Source organism: Pinus tabuliformis, chromosome 9 (genome assembly GCF_031772625.1).
Source record: "Pinus tabuliformis cultivar Carrire ecotype Pingquan chromosome 9, CPIR1, whole genome shotgun sequence".
NCBI lineage: Eukaryota > Viridiplantae > Streptophyta > Pinopsida > Pinales > Pinaceae > Pinus > Pinus tabuliformis.
In genome coordinates, this window is record NC_142307.1 from 1,072,995,567 (window position 1) to 1,073,007,645 (window position 12,079).

At 43.6% G+C, this 12,079-nt stretch overlaps 1 protein-coding gene across 1 annotated transcript; it reads right to left on the reverse strand.

Annotated features, from left to right (window-relative positions):
* Window positions 1-1,498: 1,498 nt before the first annotated feature.
* Window positions 1,499-6,640, reverse strand: LOC149152450 (uncharacterized). Its single transcript, XM_089443482.1, has 4 exons — window positions 5,918-6,640; window positions 4,345-5,456; window positions 4,008-4,134; window positions 1,499-2,203 (listed from the first exon to the last, which is right to left on the reverse strand). Exons 1-4 carry the CDS (start codon window positions 6,638-6,640, stop codon window positions 1,499-1,501), a joined length of 2,667 nt encoding a protein of 888 aa, XP_089299608.1.
* Window positions 6,641-12,079: the final 5,439 nt, after the last annotated feature.

Here is a 12,079-nt window from a genome sequence, read left to right on the forward strand (position 1 = left end):
GCAGGATTCATTGGAAAGTGTCACAACTCAGTACAAATTGGAGAGAGCCTCTTCATAGGCTAAAGACACCTGGATAAAGTCCTTGGAGGACTTGGTTATTGAACTAGGCCATGACCCAAGTGATGTAAAGGCCACAGAGAAACTGATCAAAAAGAAGAATGAGGACATAGCATCCCTCAAGAAATAGCTCAAATTGCCTCATTTGTAGCACCCACAGACAAAATAAGTCCTAGAAAGCCAGATCAATCATGAGGAAATGATGGACTTAGTGCTGCAACTGAATGACGAGTTAAAGGATATGGAGAAGGAGTTGGATAGCTTGATCCATCTCAAACAATCTAGTATTGATAATGCTCCTGCAACTATCATTCCAACAGTGACCACAACTGTACCTCCTACTTTGGTAGCAGCATTAGCTCCCACTGCTCCAATGGCCATTGCACTACCAACATTGGCACAAACTACATCAGCAACAGGATCAATAGCAACAACCTCCGCAAGTGATGAAGCAAATAGGCTGGTCAAAGCAATGGAAGAAATGTCCATTTAGACCAATGAGATGATCAAACTTAAGGAGAAAGTCACTAGCCTTGAGACAAATTACAAGCTTGCCAAGATCATGCATAAAGAAGAACAACAAAAGGCTACAAGGATGACTGAAAGGATAAAAATCCTGGAGAAAGAATTAACATTGACTGAACCTATAGGTAAGGCTAAAGAACAACTGTGGGCCACTATCATTGACTCTGTCAATGATATTTGGCCATTCATCCAAGTTATTTTTTAGCAGATTGATTTAATAAAGCAAGCTACAGAAGCCATTGAAAGGGTTAAAACAGAACTTGGAGAAATGCCAGAGGAAGCAGCAAGAATCATCCACTTCCTCAACTCCATGAATAAGTATGAATTGCAAGAACTGGAGCTACCTGATAGGAAAGGTACAATTTTGGAAGTCATAAGAGTCCTCACTAAGAGGAATTTGATGTTGAATTTAGAAGATAAGTGTCAGAACATGCAACTAGTTGTTGACAGGTTCATGGCTAAGTTTGAACTTTTGAAGGAAAAGGGATTACCTAATCCCTTAGTAATAAATGACAAGTTAATGACACAGGTAGATTACAACAAAAAGATCAGGGAAGTGGCCAGAGAACAGGTAATCACTTCATCCATGAATGGCATGCCAACAGGCAAAGTGTTGTACCAAACTTTTGAAAACTTGTTTTACCTCTAGCATGAGGTAAAACACTTGTTTATTTATTTTTTTACAAGAACGGTTATGGATTGTATTAGTTGATTGGCCTAAATGCCAGAATTCTGATTACAATGGGAGTGGACCAGATCCAAATAGAATCGACCTCCTGAAGTACTGTGGGGCTTGTATTCCACTTCCAGCTCTTTTTGGGTTCAACAATGGAGTTGATTTCTGTGATTTGCCCAAGCTTGAATATACAAACAAACTGATTTAGAATCAAACAATAAAACATATCAGCTGAAATGATTATGGAATTGGATCCCATGTTTCATCCCCGTCTCTTATCATTGCCCCGGCAGAGAGAAGAACAGCTTTATTAGCTTCAAGATCTGCTTCTTTGTTGTTGTCTCTCAGTACATGAAAGTATTTCAGGTTTTGGAACAGCTTCCCCAAGCTTCTGATTCTATGTATCAGCCTTGCTAATCTTAAGTCCCGGGGGGTAGTATTGGTCACCATGAGTTTTATAATCACTTGGGAGTCCCCAAGAATGATTGCCTCCTTAATTTCCAGTTTCAAGAGCAGCTTGAGACCTTGGTAGAGGGCCAATGCTTCAGCTTGAATGCTGGAGTTGATCCCCAGACCCCAGGCAAAGCTGTGGATCGATATGCCTTCAGTGTTTTTAACAGTTCCTCCTGCCCCAGCCTTGCCAGGATTTCCTTTTGCTGCCCCATCAAAGAAGAGAGAATGCACCTTATGGTTGGAGATCCAGTCTTGAAATTCTTCCTTATTTTTTCCCCTTATTTTCCATTCCTCAGGAGAGAAAATGTTTCTGTCGGCTTGACGAAATTGCAGGTTTAAGGAGGTCCCCCAAATAGTATCTAGCTGATTGAGATTCGAGTCATCTTTTTGATCTTCCAGGCATTCTTTTAACTGTAACTTTATCTTAGCCACTACCACCTTGACATCGTGCTGGATGTTTTTGAAAATTCTGTTGTTTCGCTCTAGCCAGATCTGCCAGCAACAAATTTTGAGGAGAGAAGACCAAGCCACTTTAATCACTTTGTTTTTTTTTTTTTGGGGGGGGGGGGGGGACCGGGATATCTGTTCTGCCAGTTAGTGAAAAGATCAGTTATGGAGGCAGGAAGTTCGAAATTGGGGTTCCAATGGTCCATCAGCTCTCTCCAGACCTGCACGGTGAAGTTGCATTTTAAAACGAGATGTGTGGCACATTCCGCCTTCTCTCTGCACAGGGAGCACCTAGACGGGCCATAGAATCCACACCTCTGCAGGTTGTCGTCAGTGAGAATTTTTCTGTGGCATAGGAGCCAACTGAACATGTCAATTTTGGGCAGCAAGGGGATGCCCCAAACTGCCTTCCATGGAGCCGGATTAGGAGGGACATTTGGTATTGAGGCGAGATTCGTGTAGCCATGGGCAACAGTGAAACCCGCAGTTAAAGAACCCCAGCCACGCCTGTCTTTTCTGTGGATGTGCGAGGGGGCAGCTCCATTTAGCATAGCGTGGAGGCAGATGGAGTCCTGAAGGAGATCCGAAGGTAGATCAAAGAAGCTCCAGCCAGCCCAATGCGTCCCTTCCCACGTGGAAATATCCCACAGCGTGGATTTACTTGAATCAGTTAGCCAATCTCTCAGCACCTTCACGGAGGGGCAGTCACCAATCAGATCGCGATCCATGATGCGATCTGTCCAAATATTAATTATTTTCCCATTTCCAGGGATCTAGTAGGCCTTGGAGTGGATCAGAGGGGCAGCTTTAGAGTAGAGTCTAGCAAATGAAGAGGTGCCTTGGGGGAGAGGCCCATCCAGACATCTTATCCTCTTGCCTTTGAAGTATTTCCTCCAAAGCGCTAGCTGGGCCCAGCCAAGCTTGGGCGCGATGATTTTCCAGAGAAGCTTGGCTCCCATGGCAATGTTCTGCAGGGGTATTTTCTTGAAATTTAGACCTCCCTCCATCTGAGGATTAAGGACTGTCTCCCAATTGAAAAGAGGGATTTTCCTCTCATTTTGTTTGCCCCCCTTTCAGAAGAAATTTCGAATGTGGTGGTCCATTTTCTGAAGAATGCTGACTGGAGCTAGGAGCACTGAGAAATGAAATAAGGGGAGACTACTGAGAATAGCTTTGATAAGAACTGAATTGCCTGCAATATTTAGCCAGTTAAATCCCCATGCCTGGAATTTGATCTTGAATTTTTCTATTTGAGGAAGCCAATCCCTGCTATAGGCACACTTGAGAAAGATAGGTAGCCCAAGATACTTAAACGAGGTCCATACTGAGGAGGCAACAAATCCTAAGCATCTGGCAATGGAATTAAGCAGAGAGGGCGTGGTATTCCAGCAGTAGATGTGGCACTTTCCCTTGTTGAGACTACTTCCAGACCTCATGCAAAACTCATCAAGAGCCTCTTTGAATCTGTTGGCAGAGTGGATCGAAGCAGCCCCAAGAAGCAGGGTATCGTCTGCAAACAGGGCATGGTTTATGTTCTGAACTCCCCTCGCAATGCAAATCCCTGGAATCTCCTGCTCTTGCATTTTTTTATTTAAGTGAAAGCTGAGAACGGAGGCTTGAATAACAAACAGCAGAGGGGACAGGGGGCAGCCCTGCCTTAGTCCTCTTGAAGCTTTAAAGAAACCAACAGCTCTGCCGTTAACTAGAGGAGCTATCCATGGCTCCGAGATGCAAGCCCGGATCCAATTTATAAAGCTCTCTCCAAATCCAAATTTTTGAAAAACATTCAATAGAAAGCTATGTCTAACACAATCAAAAGCATTTTCTAAGTCCAGTTTGATGGCCATACCTTTTCGTTGCACTGCTGGCTTGAGAGGATTGCCTCTTGAACTAAAATGAAGTTGTCGACCAGCTGTCTTCCATGAATGAAGCCCCCTTGATTCTCTGGAATGATTTTAGGGAGAATGTGCTTCAGCCTGTTAGCAATGATTTTGGTGATCAGTTTATAGCCAATGTTACAAAGAGATATGGGACGAAATCTATTGAAGGAGTTGGCGCCCTTCTCCTTAGGGATAAGTGCAAGGAACGAGGAATTTGTGCTTCCTCCAATTTTCTGACAGGCTTGCGATTTTTGGACCATTTTATAGAGATCTTTTCCCACAATGTGCCAGCAGGAATGGAGAAACCTGGCAGAGAAACCATCAGGACCTGGGGCTTTATCTGGGTCCATGGCAAAGAGAGCGCTTTTGACCTCATCCATGGTGACTTTGGCTTCTAGTTGGTGATTCATCTCAGCTGAGATTGAAGGGGGAACCCCATCCAGAAGACAAGAGTTCTGAGTCGCATTCACCTCTTCGCTGTACAGGTTTTTGAAGTGGAGAAAGGCTGCTTGCTTGATGCCTGTAAAGTCTTTGTGGATAATAGATTCTTCTTTAATTTCAGCTATGTAGTTGAAACTTTTTCTGGCTTGAGTTTGCTTGTGGAAATATGAAGAGTTTCTATCTCCTGCTTTGAGCCAAAGGCAGCGAGATTTAATCCTCCATGTTTCCTCTTCGTCCAGGCAGGCTTTATGATATTGCTGTTGGAGTTGGACCTCTTTGTCAAGAATTTCTTTAGACATGTATGCCTCCTCCGAGAGCAGGTGGTGGGCATCTAGCTGACTTTGGAGCTTTTTCCTTTCAGCTGCTGGGTTAGGAAGAGTTTTGGCCCAGCACTTTAGGGCAGATTTCACTCTTCTGAGTTTTTCTTCCCATATGTAAAATGGAGATCTGTTGACTAGCTGGGACCAACTTTCCTTGACTATCTGCAAAAAGCTGGGTTCCTTGATCCAAAGAGGGTTGAACTTGAAGGGGATGGGGCCAAGATCAGAGTGAGCCCAGAGAATCAACTTGATAGGATTGTGATCAGAGGTGCTACAAGGAAGGATATGCATACTAGCATCTAAACCAAGCAAAAGGAAGGAACTTTGAACAAAGAATCTATCCAGCCTTGCTGCAATGTGTCCAGGCCCTATTCTTTTATTTGACCATGTGTACTTACCAGAAACAGGCTTGATATCTAACAGATCCCAATCTTGAAGGAGATCCTCTGCCCATTCCCTTGCTAGGTCTCGCACAATGCTTCCCCCATGCTTTTCTGAAGAATGTAGTGTGAGGTTTAGCTCTCCTGCAATGATGGTGTTTTCTAGATTGCCCAGATCTGCTTGGTTTCTTATTGAATCCCAACAAGTCTTTTTTTCTCCAGCATTGACCGGCACATAAACATTGAAGAGGCAAAAGGTTTCTTTAGTAACTAAATGCTACATCTTTAGCATCAACGAGTGGGTATTTGAAATCTCAGTGATTAGCAAGAACGTGCTATCATTCCAAAGAGTTCCCAACCCTCTAGAGGCTCCTCGGGTTGAGACAACTGCTGCTTTGCTCTTATTCCAGAGTTCTTTACTTGAATGAAGGAAGTTTGAATCCTCCATCTTAGTCTCCTAGAGAAGGAGTATGTCCGGGGCTTCTATTCTTATTAAATTTCTTATAGCCTCTTCTTTGATTTTGCTCCCCATACCCCTACAGTTCCAGGAGATTATTTTCATTATTTACCTTTGCTTTGCTGGGCTCCCTTGGAGCCTTGATGCTGGTTTCTTGCCATCTTCAGCTTTTTTGCTAACAACCTCTCCAAAGTTGGTTGGCTGCCCTACAACTTGTCCTTGTACGTTTCGTACTCCCTTTTCTCCCGATCTGTTTTGCGCCCTCTTGTAGATCTCCTTACAGAGGCTTGGGAATCGCCTATTTCTCCTTCCTCCTCCGAGTCTTCCGATTCTTGGTCCTCTTCCTCAACTTCGACTGGGGTTCCTTTTGAGCTTTCTACAACGCCTGAGTCCTTGGAAAGATTGGGCAGATTACCTTTCTCTGGAGTCACTGATTTTTGGACCACGACTTCATGGGTGTCCTCTGGTTGAGAGCTAAGAGGATCGAACCTGTTTTCTGGGGCAGTCTTAGGCGGGATCTGCTGAGCAGGGGCCTGATGAGGACCTTTGCCATTAGTGCCTCCCGCCTTCTGTGTCTTGAGAGAAGTTTTAGATCGTTTGACTTGGTTCCAGCCATCCTCCTTCCCTTGCACAGCTTCAATATTGGACGGGCAGCTTCTGGCGAAGTGGCCATAAACATGGCATTTCCGGCATTTGAAGGGAAACTGTTCATAGTCTAGTTTCTGCATATGTGTCCAGCTTCCTACCTTGATTTTGATGGCCTCTGGAAGTCCCACCTCCAGATCTACCTCTACGCAGATCCTGGCACAATCATATTGGTCCTTGTTATTCGCTCGATCTATGAATTTCCCCAGGGCATTTCCAATGTGCATCAAAGAATCCCAATTCCAGCAATGCACTGGGAGGTTTGGAAGCCTGACCCACACTGGGACAGCTTTGGGTACATCTACTGCTGGATCAAAGTCCAGAGTCCATTTATTCAGGTACAGACCCTGAGGGCCCATGAAGTAGGGGCCATTTCGGAAGATCAGATCTTTGTCGTCCTTTGAAGTGAATTCGAAGAGGAAGAATCCTCGCCCCAGAAAGTAAGAGGTCACACTTTCTTTGATCAACGACACCCAGTTTCTGTTGACCCAACTCTCAGTGGTTTTGGGGGATGGCCATAGTCCAGTGAACTGGCCGATAAGAGCTCGCTCGAACAAAGACAATGTAACCTGAATTGGGGTTTACGGAGGAAGAGATATCTCTGGAATATCATCCAGTTTCTTGACGAATTTTGCAGCTTCAACATTCTTCTTCTTTGGGAGTCCTTCCAAGAGCTGGTTAAAAGCCTTATCTGATGAGATCGGCGAAGGGGGAGGGGAAATAGGCTCCTGGGGCATGCCCGACACCTCCATGGACGCAAGCCCAAACGCGAGCCTACGAAAAACGATCAGGGAGCAGCTCAAACCTCCATGGATCAGGCCGACCACAGGGTGGGGAGGAGCTCCGTGTGGACACACCCGCAGTGAGCTAGGTGACAGAGTGCGGGTGCGCGCGCTGTCTGCAGGACGCACGAGGAGCGGATCTCAGGGGATAGCAGAGCCGAGGGCTAGCCTTAGGGTTTCAAAATTATGTTACTTTGGTGAATATTACTGACGTGGGCACCTTGTTGAGCACCCTAGTTTTCAAGTAAAACACTTGTTTATTAATTAGCCCACTTTTGCCAAATATACAAAGGCGGATGAGATATACATAAAAGTGCTCAATATCCAATTAGCAGATGAGGAAAGATGGGAAAAACTCAATGATTTACTGTAGTAAATACATAGTAAATTATAAATATACAATAAAAAGTAAAACAACACAGTAAAAGGATATTGACAAGTCAGCAAGGTTAAAGTGTATCAGGTGAAAGAGTCTCAGATGAAAGGTTAAAGTAAAACAGAACATCCAGCATGAAGACCAAACAACCAAGCAACATAAAGGGCAAAAGATCAAAGAGCAAAGCCAACAAAACCTAAATAACAGGGACAACAAGCAGTAGTTCAATAGCTGTCTCTATCTTCTTACATGAAGATATTTCTTTTTCCTAGATTAGTTCTCAAAGCAGTTTGAGACATTTTGTAATTCCTTTTGTATAAATACTTCAAAATTTGAATTATTTTGGTGGATTGTTTTACATTTGTAGAGTTATTTTGATCTTAAACCTAAGGTTGATTATACCATTTTCAATTCAACAGACTAGAGCAAGTAATAAAATCATTTCGCTACAGTATTCATGAGATGAGCCATTTGCAGTGGAGTATCTTCTTTGGGTGATTTTTTTACCTTCTTGTGTGTCTCATAATCTTAAATGTGTTCTAAATTTGAATGAATTAACTAGAGATATCACCTAGAAATTGTTTAAGTACACTCTATTTTGCACAGTTAGTCATTTACATGTTTTCCTCTAATACCCGGATTTCAGAACCCTTAATTTCTCTCCCATCCCCATTGACTTCTTTCATTCCTTCCAGAGTCTAGCCTAGGGAACCCTTCATTGCTCCCTGGATCCGATTTGAAAGCATTCCACCATTTAGCCTTTGAGATCTGCAGTAACTCATCTATCTTGCCCTGTAGACACTATTTAAAAAAATGAATCCAATCTTGTTTGTCTGACATGTGACTCCATAGCCCAATGGTAGAAGCAAACCTCTGTTCATCTAAGTAAAGTGATCCCACCACACAATTTCAAAAAAAAACCCAAGTGTAAGCAATAACTAGCCTAAAATCATCTTAAATAAAACAAAGTTAAATTATAAAGAGAGAGCCCTCTCTGAGCATCAAGAAGGCTAGGTCTTGATCTCCAAAAGTGGGTTGTGGTTACCTTTGACTTTTCTTTCTTCATTAACTTCAAAAGAAATATCAGAGTGATAATAGGGCGCACCATTCGAATTCTTTACGGACCATTTTGCACTCAAATACTTGGTAAACAAGCCAATACTAGAAGGGAGAATATTCGAATGGTTGTGCTGTTCCAGGAATTTAATTTCGAGGTGGTCATAAAACCCAGTAAACTGAATGTGGGACCAGACCACCTCTCGCGACTGGAGATAGGGGAGAATGAAGGAGCAGTGGATTATCGATTGCCCGGCACCGACTTATTCAGAATAGAGGCAATACCTGATCACCTAGAAGAGATCGCCACATTATTAACAATAGATCATTACCTAGAAGGATATACGGTAGCACAAAGATGACACTTGGTAGTAAGGGCAACAGATTAATAGCTGATCGTAGGACATCTCTACAAGATGGGCTTAGAACAAATACTGAGGCGTTGCGTCCTCCAACATGAAAGAAACGATGTGCTATGGGAATTCCATGCGGGGGTCACAGGAGGCCATGTGGGAGGTAAATCCACTGCAATAAATATACTACATGTAGGACTCTGGTGGCCAGCTATTCATAAAGATTCTAAAGAATTTGCTAATAGCTGCAACGTCTATCAAAGGGTCGAAAAGCCTTCGTGATAAGATGAGCTGCCTCTACATCCTATCCACACAGTGTAAATCTTTTATAAATGGGCAATAGATTTCATTGGACCCATTACACCACCGGCGAGGCACTTGCGAGCGAGATACATAATAACAGCAACAAAATACCTCACCCGGTGGAAAGAAGCAGTAGCCGTCAAGGACTATACAGCGGAAACAATTGCAAGGTTTATTTTCGAGAACATAGTCTCAAGGTTTGGATGCCTGAGGAACCTCACAAGCGACCAGGGAATGCACTTCCTAAATGAAACCATTGGGACTCTGCTAAGGACCTTCATGATTTATCATAACAAGAGTAGCCCCTATCACCCATAGGCCAACGACGTAGTGGAAGCATTCAACAAAATCCTAGAGAAAGGGCTAACAAAGGTCATGTCAGCCAACAGGGATGACTGGGATGAAAGAACACCCGCAACTCTATGGGCGTACAGGAAAACAGTAAAGAGACTTCATAAACAAACTCCATTTAAGCTAGTATACAGAAGGGAAGTTGTGGTTCCAGCGGAGTTTATATTACCAAGTATGTTCATATCTGAAGCCACGGGCATGACGGACAACATAGCCTTACACAATAGACTAGGTCAGCTATTAGAACTTGACGAAACTCGCTTCTTGGCCGAGTTTCATCAGTCAGTGGAGTAGCGAAGGAAAAAACCTTGGAATGATAGGCATATCAGGAAGACGTCTTTTGAAATAGGGGAAAAGGTACTCCTATATGACAACAAGTTCCAGAAGTTCCCTTCGAAACTGCAAATGCACTGGTTAGGCCCGTTTATAGTCGCGAAAATCAGAGGTTTAGGATCAGTAAGGTTTGCGCAACTGGATGGAGTCCTACTACATGGATGGGTGAATGGTGCATGCCTGAAGCGCTTCCACAATACATAACTCAAAAAAAAAAAAAACCACTGGGTCAAGTCTAGTCTTGTCATAAAAATAAGTAGAAGGATAATAAGGTTGCGGCAGCAACCTCCGCATGCCGCAACCCATTTGTGGTCGGGGGGGGGGGGAAGAAGCGGTAGAGTCAGTAGTCACACATGTAATCCCAGTCAACAAGGTACACGTGGGCATGAACTTTATCCAGACTTTATGATCACATGTTGTACCCATCCTTTCTACCATACCAATAGTCATTTCCGTATTAAGTAACTAATAATGCAACTGTCAAAGTATGAGCTGCAAAAAATTTTCCCATTAAGCACAAAATTAGTTAATAAATAACCCCATCATGCAAAAATAAATATGCCATGAAGCCCACTCTGTACTTTCCCAGCCCACGTCATGGTTGTCACGTCTAGGTCAGCCGAAGGCGGCAAGGTATAGCTAGAACACATGGGAAAGTTGTCAAAGTAATTAGTTGCTAAGGTCCAGTCAGTCAAGAATTGTCGTGTCAGGTATGTCTACTTAATTTGCAGGATAATGAAGGGCATTCTAGAACTTCAATTGTAAATAGCAAAATAATTACAGGGCCGCTCTGAAGAACAATTGCAGAGACAGAGAAGCAGGAAACTTTAGGTGAAAATTGTTTATCACAGGTGAAAGGAGATGGAGAAAGGAATTGTATCCATCTGGCAGGACCCATTAGATGAAACAATTGCAGTGGTCGATAATCTGTATGGAAAATATGACAAGGTGAATTTGGTCGACAATGATTTTATAGATTGTTTATAGTTCCCAGCCATGAAAAGAGAATTTTATGCAGAGGAATTTCAGAAGGAGGATGGCACCAAGACCTCCAGGGTCAAGGAGAAGTTTAAAGGGCTACAAAGATTGATGTTACTTTATTTAAGGAATTTACCTGTGCTCGGCACTTAATTCACCACAATGCATTGTATTAAACTTTTGGCAAGAAGGATGCACGGAGGATCACTGTGGTTGGACAAGGAGTATCCCATCCATGTGGAGGATATTAGTCGTGTAACAGGGTTGTCTGCGGGAGGGAACGCAGTTAGCACAGCATTCCAGAGAGGGGCTAAAAGAGCCAAGAAGTAGTCTGAGGATAATATCTATGCTGTATATGGGATTGAGCAGGGTGGGAGAGGAGCAAAGCTGGATATAATCAACAAGGTGGACATCAGGTTTGTCTCCTACATCATAGCAGGAAAAACAATGTGTCACTTTACGAGAACGAATGCACGTTGGACACAATTTCGGTGGCAGAACATTGTTGCCGGGGAGAGGTACTTAACTGGTCCGCATTTGTTCTCAACGAGCTATTTGAAGCTTGTGAAGATGTGTACAGGCGGGGTACCAGTTTCATGTTTGGGTACATTTTGATGTCATTGGAAATGTGGAAGTAGAGGCCACCAAAAGGAGAGGGAATTGGTGACCATCGTCAAAGGCCAACCAATAGCACTCCATTACGACCCATGGAGGGCATTGAGAGACCCCGACACGAAGGATATAAATGAAATAGATTTCAAGGATTGGTACGAGCATATGCTGGCCACCATAAGGTCAACGGAGAGGATACCAAAGGCTCTACTGGATGAATTCTCAGAAGAGCTCTGGTTCAGAGCCTCACATGCACACATCTAACTGGGACTGTAGTATGTCCACCTAGAGGCATTTAAGATGAGGCTACAGAGGCTTGTACTAACGGTAGAAGCACTACATAAAGAGGTGGGATCATGGCCGGGAGTGGCCTGTGAAATCACAGAAGGGAAATACAACTATCTTTTCGAAGCCTTGAAGTAGCAGGTGAAAGGGGAAGATGTGGTAGAGAGAAGTAGGAAGCGGCCAGCCGACGATGAAGTCCAACCAATGGTGCTTCAGATGGTGGAGAGGATGTTTGAACTCGGGCAAACAATTGCTAGTTTTGAATCCGGTGAGAGTAATTATCCTGCCCAATTTCAAGGCTCTACCATGTTTTCTCCTATTATAACAACCCCGCTAGCCATGAAACTACCCACCGTAGTAGCCCACGCT

Bases quoted from the DNA above. Each gene is read 5' to 3' on its own strand.
- LOC149152450 (XM_089443482.1), bottom strand. From the start codon at position 6,640: ATGGGCCCTCAGGGTCTGTACCTGAATAAATGGACTCTGGACTTTGAT. The intron at 4,135-4,344 runs GTTTCTCCATTC...CATTGCTAACAG, and splicing joins CCTGATGGTTTCTCTGCCAG to GCTGAAGCACATTCTCCCTA. The intron at 2,204-4,007 runs GTATGGCCATCA...TGTTGCTGGCAG, and splicing joins GCCAGCAGTGCAACGAAAAG to ATCTGGCTAGAGCGAAACAA.